This window comes from Balaenoptera physalus (genome assembly GCF_965194825.1).
Source record: "Balaenoptera physalus genome assembly, chromosome: 12".
Taxonomy (NCBI): Eukaryota; Metazoa; Chordata; class Mammalia; order Artiodactyla; family Balaenopteridae; genus Balaenoptera; species Balaenoptera physalus.
In genome coordinates this window covers 82070058-82085223 of record NC_138897.1, presented here as the reverse complement: position 1 = coordinate 82085223, position 15166 = coordinate 82070058, and the positions used below count along the sequence as shown (strand labels likewise).

Genomic DNA, 15166 nt, shown 5'->3' with positions numbered 1-15166 from the left:
GTCACTGCCACCCCTGGTGGGGAGGGGAAAATTAAAAAGTCTTCATTTGTTGCACATGGGGTTTGTGTTCTGAGACTGAAACCCGCTGCGAATATCTTGGTTTTCTGGTCAACTTTGAACAAAATCCCTCATTAGGCCATTTGGACCCAGTCAACTCCTCACACGCTGATTGATGGGTAATGATAATCCCAAGGGGGAAGCCCCGCTGTGGCCAGTTTTAGCCACAGGGCCCACCAAGAGGCTGTTTGCCATGTTTGGGGATGACGCAAAGCCGGGCAGCACCACCACAGACAGCACCGTCAAATGGCCTGAGGAGGGTTCCAAAAGGTCTTGGCCAAATTGAATGATGGATTGAAGCCAGGTGAAGCAAAATAAAGAGGGCTAGCTGTCCAGTAGTACAGCCAGGGCCACAGAGGTTAAATGCATTAAATCCAAAACAAGGGAGGCGTGATTGGATTGTATTAATCGCACCAAGAAAAAAAATATTTTAACTTCTCTGGGGGTTGATTGAGTAGCATTTGGACATAGAACCACAGTTTTGTTCCCTGACCAGGGATCGAACCCGGGCCCCCGGCCATGGAAGCACAGAGTCCTAACCACTGGACTGCCAGGGAAGTCCCAGAACAACAGTTTTTAAGATAAAGCACATTTCACCCACATGAGGTTAATTAATTCACTTGGTCATATTAATAGCAGTAGAGAAGATAGAACAAGGGAGGATAGAGTCTCATTCTATATTACTCTTAAACAGAATTTTTCAACCTCAGCACTACTGACGTTTGGGGCCAGATGATTCTTTGTTGGGGGGTGGAAGGTGCGGTCCCGTGCAGTATAGGATGTTGAGTGAATGGAGGGGAAAGTGGGAAGTCCAGCGGGGAACAAGTTAGTACAGACCTGCCCTCAGGCTGCTCATGGTCCCCTGGGGTGAGTCTCCAGGGGCTGCCAGGCTGCAGAACCTCCAAGAGGCTCCAACCCAGACTTGATGGGGAATAAACATGAATGAGGAGCCAGGCTTGGAGGGAGGGCTCAGGAAAAGGGGGCCAGAGGGGTGGGAAAGTCCTGGACAATAATAACACTACCAAAGATAATCATAATAGCAGCTACTGTTCCTTCAGCCCTTACCCAGTGCCTGACACTGGGCTGCCACTATCTCTGTCTTGCAATACCCAGGAGGTACCATCATTTCCATTTCTTGGGGCAGGAAACTGAGGCTTAGGGAAGTTAGGTGACCCCCCCAAAGTCACACAGATGGATGTCAGTTTCAGCTCAAGTCTGATGGACTCAGGAGCCAGAGACCTGAACTAATCAGGAGACTCTGGGGCTTGGCTGCACCTACCAGGGAGGGCAAACAGAAATGAGAGCTGTCTGTTCCTCCTCGGGGTTGTGAAGACAGTCGTCATCATCCCCATTTCCCACAACCAAGGAAACACTGATCTGGGTGTGATGCAACAGAGCCAGCAGGCAGAGGTGAGAGAGGCAACTTGCCCAAGATTCCACAGCCAGACTCCCACCCTCCTCCTGGGACTATTGGCTCTGCCTTCACCTCCCTACATTGGATAGATCCAGGCCTCAGTTTGCCCATCTGTGAAATGGGGGAAGGGGACTTTCAGTTTCCTCCCTGTTTCTCAAGACCTTTCAAGGGAGGATTAGATGGGAAAGGAAAGCCCTGGTTCCCTATTACATAGAGCTAGGGATGAAAATGCCCTCTTTAGTACCAGAAAAAGAAAATAGCCATCACCTATTAAGAGCCCGCTATATGCTGGGCACTGTCCTTACAACTTTACATCAATTAAGTCATTAAATCCTCACAACAAATCTAAGGGGTGGATACTACTATCAGTTAAAGCAAGTTCATGGCAAAAGTTGGATTTGAACTTGGTCCTGTCAGGAAACTGACTCACTTGCTATCTGGAAACGGACACGCCTTGGATGCTAGAGTCATGGGCATAAACTGATCTGGCTGAGGTCTGTACAATGACAGCGGCCAGCCTCCCTCTAAGACCCTCCAGCAGCTGACTAGTCACAATGTCCCCATCACACCGCCACTCTACCTGGTTCTGCTCCATTTGCTCTCCAGGGTGACCATGGGTGAGCCCCCTGCCCTGTTAGGGTCTCGGGTTTCCATCCATGTGATGGGACACAGAACCACACATATACCCACACATGTACATATTTTTTTACACTTTTAAAAAATGAAGATATGCCCAGACTGCAAATGTCCATCAACTGCTGAATGGATAACAAAAATGTCGTTTATCCATACAATGGAATATTATAAAGACATAAAAAGGGACGAAGCTTTCCGGGCGGCGGGGCCGGAACCCAGGTCCCCGCCCATGCCAGCGCCCGCCGCCGGCCGAGCCCCGCGCCCCGCGCCTCCGTCCTGGGTCACGGTGGTCGGAGGTGCGCCCGGGTCCGCGGGACAGCCGGGCGCAGAGGTCGCTTGTGTTGGGGATGGGGGGGCGCGGCGAGGTTCCGGTGCCTCCGCGGAGGATCGCGGGTCTGGGGCTGGGGGCGCCGCGGCTTGCTCTGCTCTCCGCACTCTCCCGGCTCCGAAGCCTCGAGAACACCGCTAGGCAGCGGTAGTTTAATGGGGAGTTTGCCTGCTGGGAACTAGGGGCCTGCTGGGGTCTCAGTTCTTGGCTGGCCCCGGAACACGAGGTTGCCAGGCGTGTGACGGCAGCAGGTAGGAGAGAGCCACTGGTGCAGTGATGAACAGGAAAGGAAGGACACGGGCTGTTGGCCTGTGAACCTAGGCAAGAACGACCAGCCAACACAGTCCAGACCAAGGTCCATGGGCCCAGCTCGGTCCTGTGCGGCTGGTCAGTGGAACAGACCTGCAGGTGTGGCTCTTGTCACTCTAGGACTGGCTTCAGGACAGATCCTGCTGATGAGCCCAGGCCACAGCCCTCAGTTCTCCAGGAGAGTGCGCCGGAGGGGAGCCAGGGGGCTGTGCCCGACTCAGCACGGCGGGCGGCCACGCATGTCCAGTCTGCTGGCAAGGGCAGTGGGGAGCCGGGGAAAGTCATGGCCTTGCGAATGTCCTCTGATGAAAAAGAACCTGCAGGCTTAACTTTGGCGTGGAACGTTGGTGTGTTGAAAAGCAGTTCTGTGTGCTGTTCCCCCTTGGTGTGGCTCAGCAGTGCTGAGGCAGCAGGCGGGATACAGAAGTGTGAGCGGAGACCGTCTGGAATCCCCGAACTCCAGGGAAACTAGAGGTGACAGCCAGCCTAGTGAAGAGGACAGGAGTTGGGGCGATGGCGGCAGCCCAGCAGGCGCCCCTCGTCTCAGGGCCCTAATCCTGGCTCCAGCTGGGTGGTCAGGAAAGGAGCAGTGATTGTTATTGGGTAGGGGGTTTCTTTGTGCGATGATGAAAATGTTCTAAAGCTGATACTCTGTAAACGGGTGAATTGTACGCCTTGTGAATTATATCTCAATAAAGTTACTTTTTTTTTTTTTTTTTGGCTGCACTGTGCAGTATGGTATGCGGAATCTTAGTTCCCCGACCAGGGATGGAACCCATGCCCCCTGCATTGGAAGCATGGGAAGTCCCAGTAAAGTTCCTTTTTTTTTTTAAATGCCCAGACAGGATATCAAAAACGATATATATTTTGTCTTTTTCTCTCTTGTTGGTTCTTATATGATTGATTTTCTTAATTTGGTGTTTTTCAAATCACAGCCGTGATCCATTCTTGTCGAAATAAATGGAACAATACATAGAGGTCAAAAGAAAGAATTAACCGTCTTGTTTCCACCGCTTGCATCTTCCCACCACCAAGTCAGGGTGCTGCTCCGCTAGAATGGCGCTTAATCCAGCACTTAAAATAGCTGCCTTCCTCACGTGGAGGTAGCATCAAAAGCCTAAATCTGGGACTTCTGACTGTGACCAGGCTGGGCCAGATGCCCTCCCTGACCCCCACCTCCAACCCCTCCATCAGCCTTGTATCCACGAAGGACTCAGAATTCCTGACTTTGCATTTGACGACTAAAAAATGTCACTCGTCACCTGGTTCTACAAGAATGAAGTCGCTAGCCACTGCAATCTCTGACCTTCAACACACCCTGCCCAAAAGGGGTTCAGGGCTGCGATCAGGAACGAGGCACTCTGTGCTCTGGGAAAACTGGCAGAACAGGCCTTCAGACAGTTGGATATTTTCAGGAAAAATTTTTAGGAACCCAATTTCTTGTATCTTCTCATACCTAGAAAAGCACTAAAATCATTAACGAAGATGTCTGCTCCTGGCGACCAGCAGCAACGTTGTACCGAGATGTTTGCTGGATTGCATGTATCCCCTTCACCAAATCTTATATGTACTGACCTACCCCCTCCCCACCTCTTTGGAGCAGCTCCTTAGAGCGATCTGGGAGGATGTCTCCCCGCCCCCCCACCCCGGGCTACTGTCCTCAGTAAGTTCCCAAATAAAACTGAAACTCACAGCTCTCACCTTGTGAGGTTTTATTTCAGTCGACTCATTTCATCCCTGCCTCCTGGGTGACCTTGGGCAGTTTTACTTCATCTCTGAGCCTGTTCCCTTACAGGTGACGTGAGATTCAAAATGCCCACTCACCTAGTTATCTGAGGGTTAAGTGAAAACCCACATAGGAAACACTTGACATGGAATCAGGCACAAGCAGATACTCGGGCAAAGTGAGCGCCAGCTGTATACACTCAGATGCACACCGGGAGGCTGCGGCTACACGTGAGCTTCCTGATGCCCACATCCCTTCAGCTCTGCCACCCTGGATCCCCAACACACACCTGTGGATGTCCCACTAGGAAGGGGGGCTCGGGATGGCCTGTGGAAAGTCAGAGGGGGCCAGCAAGAGGGGACAGCTGGTCGCATGGAGGGGGATGGTTGTGTGGGCTGTTTGTGCCCTCTCTGCCCTCTGTCTCATCGATATTCTCGTCCTGGCCAGTTGGACAAGAAACCTTTGTTGAAGGGGCCAGGGAGAAAGCCGACTGTGTGTGTGTGTGTGTGTGTGTGTGTGTGTGTGTGTGTGTGTGTGTGTGCGCGCGCGCATGCGCACCACCCCTGTGGGGATACAGACCCCTGCAGACAGCCAGCGACAGATCCGAGGCTTGGCATGGGGCAGGGAGGCAAGACCTTCCACTTCTGTGATGATGAAGATGATGGTGAGGATGATGGTGATGGCTGCCAGCACTTACTGAACACTCACACTCAATTCCATACATACATCCGTTATCATGTCATCTAATCCTAGGAGGGAGGTACCATTATCATCCCCATTTTACAGATGAGCAAAGAGTCCCCAGGAGGCAAAGTGACTTGCCTAGGGCCACGCAGCCCAGTAAAGGGCAGAGCCAGGATTTGAACCCTGACCCTCCTGGGTCTTACCCATAAGGCTGTCTGCCCCTTTAGGACAAAGGAGTCATAAAGGATGACAGGGGACGGCAATTTTAAAAACTGTGTTTAGATTGCAGTTTTGGGAGTCAGACTGCTGCGTTCAAGTGCCAGCTCATCCCTCTTACTGTGTGCCTCAGTTTCCCTTTCTGTAAGATGAGGATAACTATAGTATCCACTGTTTGTTTCTTGGGTGCCTACTAAGTGCCAAGCACGCTCTAGCGACTTTAAGTGCGTTATCGCACACCCTCCTCCAGCAGCCTCCTAAAAGCCCTAGGGAAGTAGGTGTTTGTCCTCATTTGCAAGTGAGGTTGTGGGTGGGGAAGGGGAGGTGGCTAGCGGGACTGGAAAAATGACAGAAGCAGCTGCCAGAGAGGCGCAGCTAGCTGCCGGTTCCCCTCCTGGAAGCCCCCGGCCTTGGGCCAGGGGGCGGGGCCTGGCGGGGGTGTGGCCTGTCCTGGGGCCCCATTGGCTGCCCGGAGGCGCCCGGGGGGATAAAGCCCGGACCCATTAGCCCCGGGACAATTCTGAAGACACTCTCTACCTGTTCGGCACTTCATCTGTCCGTGGGCCGTCTACCCATCAAGACCATCTCCAATCTATCCCTCCCTTGCTCGCACGCTTTGTCCAGCCGCCAGCTCATCGCCTTTGCCCGGTAAGCGGCCCCATCCATCCTCAGCTCCATCCCTGCGACTGGAGTGCCTGTGGCCAGCCTGGGTTTTCCCAGGGGAAGAGGGGGAGGTAGAGTCAGTTGAGCATAAAAACCCATGCTTTGAAGCCAGACTGTCTGGGTTCACTGCCAGCTCTGGTCCTCAGTTTCCTCATCTGTAAAGTGGGGGTAATAATAACAGAACCTTCCTCTTAAGGTTGTTGTGAGGGTGAAATGAGATAGTGCACTTAAAGTGTTCAGTCCGTGTATAATAATAGTTCATTTTTATTGAGCTCTTACTGTGAGTCACGTGAGACTGTAACTTCTGACTGCCGGGTGACAGGTAGGCAGACTGCAGCTTCCCGCGCCCTCTCCCTCCTCCGCGCCTGGCTCAGCCTCCTTTTTTGAAGTCTTACCTTCCTTAGCAGGTGGGAATGGCTGCCCAGTGCAGTTTACAGATGCCCCCTTTCCACAGGGCACTGTGCTGGAGGGACCCTGCCCCCTCACCTGAGGGCATCCGATGGCACAATGGGAGACGGGTTGGGGGGGGTGTTCCAAATCCACCTGAAAGGGGTGGGTGCCTCCCCCCGCCCCAACCAGGAGGGCTCCCTGAGGCCAGGACTTGGCTACCTGCATAAGACCTGCATAAGAACTTAAGGTCCAGTCAGCCAGAACAGGAGTGCCATTGTTTGAGGAATAACCTCCAGGAGCTAAAAGTTAATTCAAACAGATGTGGGGATGCCCCTGTTTTGGAATGCCTCTTGTCTCTGACTTTTATTCAGCAGATCTAGGGGAGAGGTGGTGTGTGTTTGGGCCCCCCCAACCCAGGCCCTGAATGTCAGTTAATTCAGACAGACATGGGAGGCCCATATTTGGGGGGTGCTAAGGCTGCTGGGGTGGTCAGGAATGCCATCCCCCACTTTTCTTCCAAGCCAGGCATATCTGGACCATTCCAGGAGGGGGGATGCCTGGGCCAGGAGTACCCAGGTCCAGGGGCTGGACCAGTGGAGTCACTGGAAATGTAGTGGGGGGATGGGCGAGGGTAGCCACCCCTGCCTGGCCTTCTGGGGTCGGGGGGAGGGAAGGAGTAGATAGGCTGGTCAACCACCCGCTGATCAATTCTGGCTCCGATCAAGTTGGGGAGAATCAGTTTCCCCTGTGACTCAGCAAGAGAGGCAGGATGGAAAGCCTGCATGTGTATGCGGGGGTGTGGTCAGACTCTGGGCCACCTTAGTTTCTCAGTCACCCAGAATCCGTGCAGACAGGGGAGCCTGAGCCACACCCATGTGTCCTGGAGAGAGCCTGGCTCTGGGCCTAGACTGCCTGGTTCAAATCCTGTCTCCCCGACTTGGGAATTCTCTGGCAGTCCAGTGGTTAGGATTCCACGCTTTCACAGCCGTAGGCACAGGTTCATTCCCTGGTTGGGGAACTAAGATCCCACAAGCCACGTGGCACGGCCAAAAATAAAAAATAAAAATCCTGCCTCCCCTACTCCCTAGTTGTGTGACCTTGGGCAAGTCAATACTCCAGTCTCTATTGCTGTGTGACAAACCGCCCCAAGGTGAGTGACTGAAAACAACAGTAGACATTCTTTACCTGTCATGACTCTGGGGCTTGATTGGACTCAGCCAGGTACTTCCCACTTGGGTCTCACCTGGGGGCTGCAGTGTGATGATGGTAGCTGGGCTAGAGTCATCCCTAAGTCAGACCCCATGTCTGGCCATCAGCTGGAATCTCAGCTGGAACTGTCGGACAGGGCACCTACCCGTGGCCTCCGCGTGCGGCCTGGGCTTGTGCCCATCATGGCGTCTGGGTTAGGACAGGGAGCTTACCAGCCAGGTGGAAGCTGGGTCACCTTACATGGACCAGCCTTGAGAGCCACGCTGGGCTAGAGCCACACACTAGAAATCAGGACTTTCTTTTCCTTTGGAGAGGCCATAGTTAAATATTCACCAGCACATCACTGCTTGGAGGTCACATAGTGTCACTTCCACTGCAGCCACAGCGCCCCTCCCACCCCCGACCCAGTTCAAGAGGAGGAAGCATAGACCCTACCCCACCTCCCATCTAGAAAAGCGTCAATGTCGCATCATAAGAGGTACACGTGGCCAACCTGAAAAACAGAGTCCGTTTCCTCACCAGGAGAACTGGAGAATAATGACACCTCCTAGGGCTGTTAAAAGGGTTAAGTGAGTTAATATCTGTAAAACTGAAGACAGTGCCTGGCACATGGTAATCACTTTAGAAGTGATTATTAAATAATATAGTAATTATTATAAAAAATAACAATAATAAAAAGCTTCCCCTAACTGGGTACAGGGCTTTCCGAAGGTTAGTTTTTATAAAATGCATATTTTGGACTTCCCTGGTGGCGCAGTGGTTAAGAATCCACCTGCCAATGCAGGGGACATGGGTTCGATCCCTGGTCTGTGAAGATCCCACGTGCCGCGGAGCAACTAAGCCCGTGCGCCACAACTACTGAACATGCGCTCTAGAGCCCGTGAGCCACAACTACTGAGCCCATGTGCCACAACTACTGAAGCCCACGTGCCCTAGAGCCCGTGCTCCGCAACAAGAGAAGCCACCATAATAAGAAGCCCCGCGCACCACAATGAAGAGTAGCCCTGGCTCGCCGCAACTAGAGAAAGCCCGCATGCAGCAACAAAGACCCAATGCAGCCATAAATAAATAAATAAATAATTTTTAAAATAAAAAATTTTTTAATGCATATTTAAATAAGTAATATATACGCGCATGGCAAAACATTCAAATTGTACATAAGGGGATGCCGAGTGCCAGTTCTCCTCAGAGGCCCCCACCCTGACTGGTTTCTTGTGTGTTTCCTGAGATGTTCTGTGCACACGGGAGCATGTGGATTGTGTGTGTGTGCGTGTGTCCCTGCATTTTTTGCACAGACTAGACCTGATATCCCGCCCCTGTTTCCGCCACTTAGCCATCTTGTGGCTCATTCTGAATCAGCACCTGCAAATCTATTTCCACCTCGTGCTCTTCAAAAGCTACAAAGTCTGGATGTTATTTCTTTTTTTTTTTTTTTCTCTTTTTCGCCGCGCCATGCAGCTTGTGGGATCTTAGTTCCCCGACCAGGGATCGAACTCAGGCCCTCGACAGTGAGAGCAAGGAGTACTAACCCCTGGACCACCAGGGAATTCCCTGGATGTTATTTCTGATGTTCGTAGCTTTCCAGCATAGCGTATGTGTGTCTTGGGGTGGGCAAGGTGGGGGGGGGGGCAGGTGGCCCTTATGCCCATTTTACAGATGAGACAGCTGAGGCTGAAGGGAGATTCCTTGTCCCATGTCAAGTAGGTGGCCGAGTTGAGGTTTGAACTCAGGTCTCCAGGTTGCTATAACCTGGGCCTTGTCCTTGGCCTCCTGGGAAGATAGCGACAGGGTCCCTCCCAGCCACACTGCCTACTGAATGGCAGCAGCTGCCACCAGGGCCAGCTCCCCTGACCCTCTGGGTTTCCTTCCTTTCTCCCAGCAATGATGTCAGGCGAACCCCTGCACGTGAAGACCCCCATCCGTGACAGCATGACCCTGTCCAAAGTGGCTGGCACCACCGTCTATCTCAAGATGGACAGTGCCCAGCCCTCCGGCTCCTTCAAGATCCGGGGCATCGGACACCTCTGCAAGACGGTACAGCACGGGCTCTGCATCATCCGGGAGAGCGCGGCAGGTCCTCCTTCTGGACAGGCCAGGCCCAGTGCGGTGTGAAATCCTAGGAGCTACAGGCTAGGCCCTGCAACCTCCCCGCAATGCCTGAGCACCCACCATTAACGCCTCCTCTGGTTAAGGGGTGCCAGTCCAGAGGGTCCCCTTGTGGACTGATCCCAGAGCCATCAGTGGCCTGCCTCTCCTTCACCCTTCCCTGAGCCAGTCTCTTTGGGGAGGGAAGATGTACGGCCTGATCCCCTCCCTCTTTGTCTCTACAGTGGGCTGAGCGAGGCTGTGAACATTTTGTCTGTTCCTCGGGTAAGTGGCCTGCATGCCTCCTCCTGTCCTCCGCTGTGTGTCCTGGGGCCAGGGGCTCCACCTCTCTGGGCCCTGGTTTCCCCAGCAATGAGCCGTTGCAAACATCTGCAGAAGTCCCAATTTAGAATTCCAGCTGGAGGCCAGCGGTCACCCAGGGAGGGTTCAGAGCCTGGCGGTCAGGGAGTCCCACTAACGCTATCCGCCCCCGACCCCTGGCAGCAGGCAACGCAGGCATGGCAGCTGCCTATGCGGCCAGGAAGCTGGGCATCCCCGCCACGATCGTCGTGCCCAGCACCACGCCTGCCCTCACCATCCAGCGGCTCAAGAATGAGGGCGCCATGGTCAAGGTGGTGGGTGAGGTGAGTGCCAACCTGGGGCAGGGGCCACGGAGGGCACCTGGTAGCAGGGCCAGGTCCCCCAGCCCCTCACCCCTCCCGCCTCCTCTGTGATCTTGCAGACATTGGATGAGGCTGTCAGGGTGGCCAAGGCCCTGCCAAAAAACAACTCAGGCTGGATCTATGTCCCTCCCTTTGACGACCCCCTCATCTGGTACGTGGAGCCCAGGGTCACCCGGGGTGGGTAGTGACCACCCCGCTACGCCACTGAGTAGACACCTGCCATGAAGCACACCATCACACACAGCGGTGTACACGTGTGTGCACATCACCCTGTAGAAGCACACACACAGGCATGGCAGCTGGTGCCCGCACACACGTGCACCAAGGCCCATTCTCCTTGACCATGAGCGAACACGTGGGCTCAGATACACAGGTGTGTGTGATTGGGTCCCCCGGAATCAGACACCGAGACAAAGATTTCAGGGAAAGCAGTTGGCTTGGGAGGCGACTCATTAGAGGAGTGAGGAGAGAAGCCAATAAAGAGCACTGATGGGCCAGTGACCACTGTGGGCAGCTGGAGCTTAATCCCTCGGGGGTCCCTGGAAGCCAGTGTTGAACATGAACCAGAGTTACCGCACCTGCAGAAGCTGATGCTGGGGCGTCTGTGCATCAGCTCCCGTAATTCTTAATCCCCATAGTTGGTTGGGGGCTGCTCCCAGGGCGTATCATCTCCTGGCACCTCCAGCTGCCACAGTCATAGTGCTCCAGTGGCCAGAGAAAGCCCTCAGGTAGAGATGCAGATGCTGGCAGCTGGAAATCAGGGTGGAGTCGGGGACGAGGGGACCAGCCCCGAGGCCCATCAGCCGCCTGGGATGAGGGCAAATACAGAGGGTAAGTGGCATCTTCAGGACTGCCTGGGGTCTCCAGGAAGCCCAGCCCTGACTTGCCCCGCCCACCCACCTCCTCCAGGGAAGGCCACTCTTCTATCGTGAAGGAGCTGAAGGAGACGATGAGCACAAAGCCGGGGGCCATCGTGCTGGCGGTGGGGGGTGGAGGCCTGCTGTGCGGAGTGGCCCAGGGGCTGGTGGAGGTGGGCTGGGGGGACGTGCCCATCATCACCATGGAGACCATCGGAGCCAACAGCTTCCACGCTTCCACCAAGGCCGGCAAGCTTGTCACCCTGCCCCAGATTACCAGGTAAGTAGGCAGGGGTGCTGCCACTATGTTCCGCGAGCGTTGGGGAGCTCCCCCCTCGGTGCTGGCTGTGAGGCAGATCCCGATGCCAGTCCCATTTTATAGGTGAAGAAACTGAGGCTTTGGTCACTTGCCCAGAGTCACACAGCCAGTGAGTGGTACGGCTGGGACCAAACCCAAGTCTGTGTGACTCTGTACCATGAGCATCACACTTCCTTGCATGAAAAGTCTAATATTAATCATTAATTGGGTTCCTCTGTGGCAGGGTTTTACACACCTCACTAATTTACCAACCATTTACTGAGCCCCTAATATGTGCAAGACACTGGCTGATCCTGGGGAGACAGTGGTGAATAAACACAGCTCCTGCTCCCAAGGAGTTCTTATCCCAGCCCCAAACCTTTGACAGATGGTGTTTGATTAGGATTAGGTTTGGCCACATTATACAGGAGCCCAAAATAACAATGGCTTAAACAAAATTGAACTTTATTTCCTCTCATATATAAAAAAAAATCTGGAGGTAGGCAGTCCAGGGGCAACTCCACGAAGCCAGGGGCCCAGGATCCTTGAGTTTGTTCTCCATAATCCTTATCATGTAGACTTATGGCCCAAAATAGCTGCTTAAGTGCCAGCTATCACACCCATACTCCATCTAGCAGGAAGAAGTCAGGGCAGAAGCTATGCCCCCTCCCTTTAAAGACACGATATTTCCATTTACCTCTCATTGGCCAGAAGGTAGTCACGTGGTCTGCCTCCCTCCTCTCTCCTATCTCTTCCCCCCCTTCTCCATCCTTGCCTCTCCAGTGTTGCCAAAGCCCTGGGCGTGACCACTGTGACAGCACAGGCTATGAAGGTGTTTCAGGAACACCCCATTTTCTCTGAAGTTGTCTCGGACCAGGAGGCTGTGGCCGCTGTTGAGAAGTTTGTGGGTATGTGCCAAGTCCTTTCAAGACCCAACCTGCTGATTCAGGACCTAAGTGGCTGTCCACTTGGCGTGCCAAGGGCTCCCATTCACAGTTCTGTCTCCCGTCCCTCCCTGGAATTTCCCATTAATGGAAGTTAATGCAATGCGGTGGTAAAAATAGAAAGACCAAAGGGACAAATGAAGAAGTAAGTCTGATAACATAACAGCAAGGAAAAATAACGGAGTATCTAAAATGTTGGCTCTGAGTTTCCTGGTAGCCAGTGTAAGAAAAGGAAATTATGGGCCTCAGTGTTGGATTCAGAGGTGGGTCTGTAACTAAGCTGGACTCTTACTGGGTTCATCCTGGGACAAGGATGACAAACACACACACACACACACACACACACACACACACACACACTTAAGCTGCCACTTAATTCTCCTACACTCACAGTTAGTTTGGCTAATCAACCCTGGCACTCTTGCTCAGATGACTCCTCAGAATGCTCCACACGGTGCTCAGGAAATTACAATCATTTTATCAGTGTTAGCACTGACGATGAAACTCAGCCCCGGCTCAGACCTTGGAAGTTCAATGTAGGGTAATGATGGCGGGGTGGGGTTGGTCCAGGACCAGAGTCTGTGCCCAGGGCTGAGAGCTGATTGGCTCATGCTTTACCAGTGGCCCAACTGTTCCCTTGCACCCTGCGGAACTCTGGCTCTACCCTCACCATCCCCCTCCTCCGGCAGATGACGAGAAGATCCTGGTGGAGCCCGCCTGTGGGGCAGCCCTGGCTGCCATCTACAGCAACGTGGTTCAGAAGCTGCAAGGAGAGGGGAAGCTCTGCACCCCACTGTCCTCCCTCGTGGTCATCGTTTGTGGGGGCAGCAACATCAGCCTGGCCCAGCTGCCGGCGCTCAAGAAACAGCTGGGCATGAAGAGCGGGCTGCCCCAGTGAGGACGCCTCCCCCTACCCGGGAGACCCCTGGAAGGGCTGGAGTTTCATCCAGTGACTTGTTGTTAAATATTATTCTTGTGTCTGCTGGGAGCCTGTGGCCCGGGCCAGCCGGTAACCTCATTCTCACGCGAACACTGTGCGGAGGGCCCCACTGTGCGGAGGGCCCGGAAGCCGGCAAGGCTGTGAACTGAACTCTTTGGTGTCTGTGTGACTGCTCTGTGGTCCCTCCCCGCGCCCCGCTCTTATCCACCCCTGCTAGGGTGGCAACCGCCCACATGGACTAGACCTGGTACCCAGAGCAGGGTGGGCAGGAGGGACAGCAGCGGGGCCTCCTCAAGATGAGATGTCCCCGACCCAGGCTTTCTCGCTGGGAAGGTGGACAGGGCCACAGCCCAGGGTGGAAGAACCGTCTTGTCTCTCCTCGCAGAAAGCCCAAAGTCCATCCTTACTCACTTTTCTAATGTGCAAACTTTCATTGAAGAAGAAAAGCATTATTTATTGAAATGAAGCTCCTTTGAGTTTCTCCATCATGGCTGTCTTCCTCCCTCGCTCCCTTCCACCCCACCGTGCCTGCTGTCGCCCCCAGCTCTCAGCACTGAGCACCGTTCCATCCTCCACCCCACCCCCACCCCTGGGAACCCTGGGCTCCCACTTGGAGGCCAGGATCCCAACTCCTGCTGGGCTTGTGTGCCGGGAGGGGGCATCCCTGCATGGCAGGGAGAAGGCGAGGGGGAGCTGTGCTGAACACGAGGGGTTTGGGATGGGATGCGGGCCTCCAGTGGAGGCAGAAGAGTCCAACCTCATTCTGATCGGAAGTCCTTCCTGATAACAGAATGATTTTATCACAGAACCACTGGGAGCGGAGTAGTGAGCCCCCCATTCGTGGGGGTGTGTAAACTGACACTGGACACCCATCTCTGGTCAACGTCAAGCAAACCCTCTCAAACACAAACCCTCTCTTCCAAGGACAGCACATTACTGAAGCCAGCCGATAAACCAGACAGAAGAGGAACTGCCGGGGCTGCCTGGAGTTCCTGAAAGGAGCCCCCCGTAGCCACTCAAGAACATCCCTGCACTGCCTATAGCAGCCCCTGGGACACTAGTGGATCCCCAAGTTCAAAGTGAAGTTTGAGAACCAACCTAACCCTTCGGGATACCACACAGATCCACGTGGGATTGCAGTCCCCCACCCACCTTGACCAAGAGCAGGTGCTGTGAAATTCAGGGAAAACCCATCCCAGCGACAGGCCTACGTGCTGATTTCCAGCCAGGAGGGACAGCACATGTACTTTAAAAACCCAGGAGAGAGGACAGCGGGAAAGGGATGGGAAATCATCAGCCCCTTGGCCCCAGAATTGTTCCCAGGGGGACAGGGCCTAAAACAGCATTCAGTTCAGGGAAACCTGCCCAGAACAGGAGTCTCCAGCTTCCACTGTCCTGCCTGAATCAGGCACAAAACCCCAAAAGAAGGGAGGCAGACATCTCTGCCCACTAAAGGAGGAGCCGCTGTGGGCCAGGGCCGACCAGCTGGCCAGACCCTGGTCCTGCAGGGGAGGGCAGAAGTCACAGATGAGCCTGCGGCTGCCATCTTGAAGCTGAGGATTGTGGGAAACTCCCAGTGCAAAGATGCTGAGGGAGACTGCCTTTCAGGCTGCCCCTGCAAAGGTGGGTCCTGCCTTTACTGGATCAGCTGAAGCTCCAGTGGGGGACCATCTGCATGACCCCCCCATTCTCTGTTCAGTCACCTTAGCTTCACACCTACCCTTAAC

The 15166-nt window shown here is 54.1% G+C and overlaps 1 protein-coding gene across 2 annotated transcripts; it reads left to right on the top strand.

Moving 5' to 3' along the window:
• The first annotated feature begins 5868 nt into the window (after positions 1-5868).
• SDS (serine dehydratase) lies at positions 5869-13924 on the top strand. Of its 2 annotated transcripts, none has more exons than XM_082416507.1 (8): positions 5869-6018; positions 9512-9666; positions 9963-10002; positions 10225-10361; positions 10460-10551; positions 11310-11537; positions 12339-12463; positions 13189-13924. In XM_082416507.1, the coding sequence occupies exons 2-8, from the start codon at positions 9514-9516 to the stop codon at positions 13395-13397; spliced, it is 984 nt and encodes a 327-aa protein (XP_082272633.1). In that variant the 5' UTR covers positions 5869-6018; positions 9512-9513; the 3' UTR covers positions 13398-13924. The 2 variants fall into 2 exon arrangements, with proteins under 2 accessions (XP_082272633.1, XP_082272632.1); XM_082416506.1 differs by having other exon boundaries at positions 5870-6018; positions 10222-10361.
• The last annotated feature ends 1242 nt before the right edge of the window (positions 13925-15166 follow it).

Bases quoted from the DNA above. Each gene is read 5' to 3' on its own strand.
- SDS (XM_082416506.1), top strand. From the start codon at position 9,514: ATGATGTCAGGCGAACCCCTGCACGTGAAGACCCCCATCCGTGACAGC. The intron at 10,552-11,309 runs GTACGTGGAGCC...CACCTCCTCCAG, and splicing joins TTTGACGACCCCCTCATCTG to GGAAGGCCACTCTTCTATCG. The intron at 12,464-13,188 runs GTATGTGCCAAG...CTCCTCCGGCAG, and splicing joins CGCTGTTGAGAAGTTTGTGG to ATGACGAGAAGATCCTGGTG.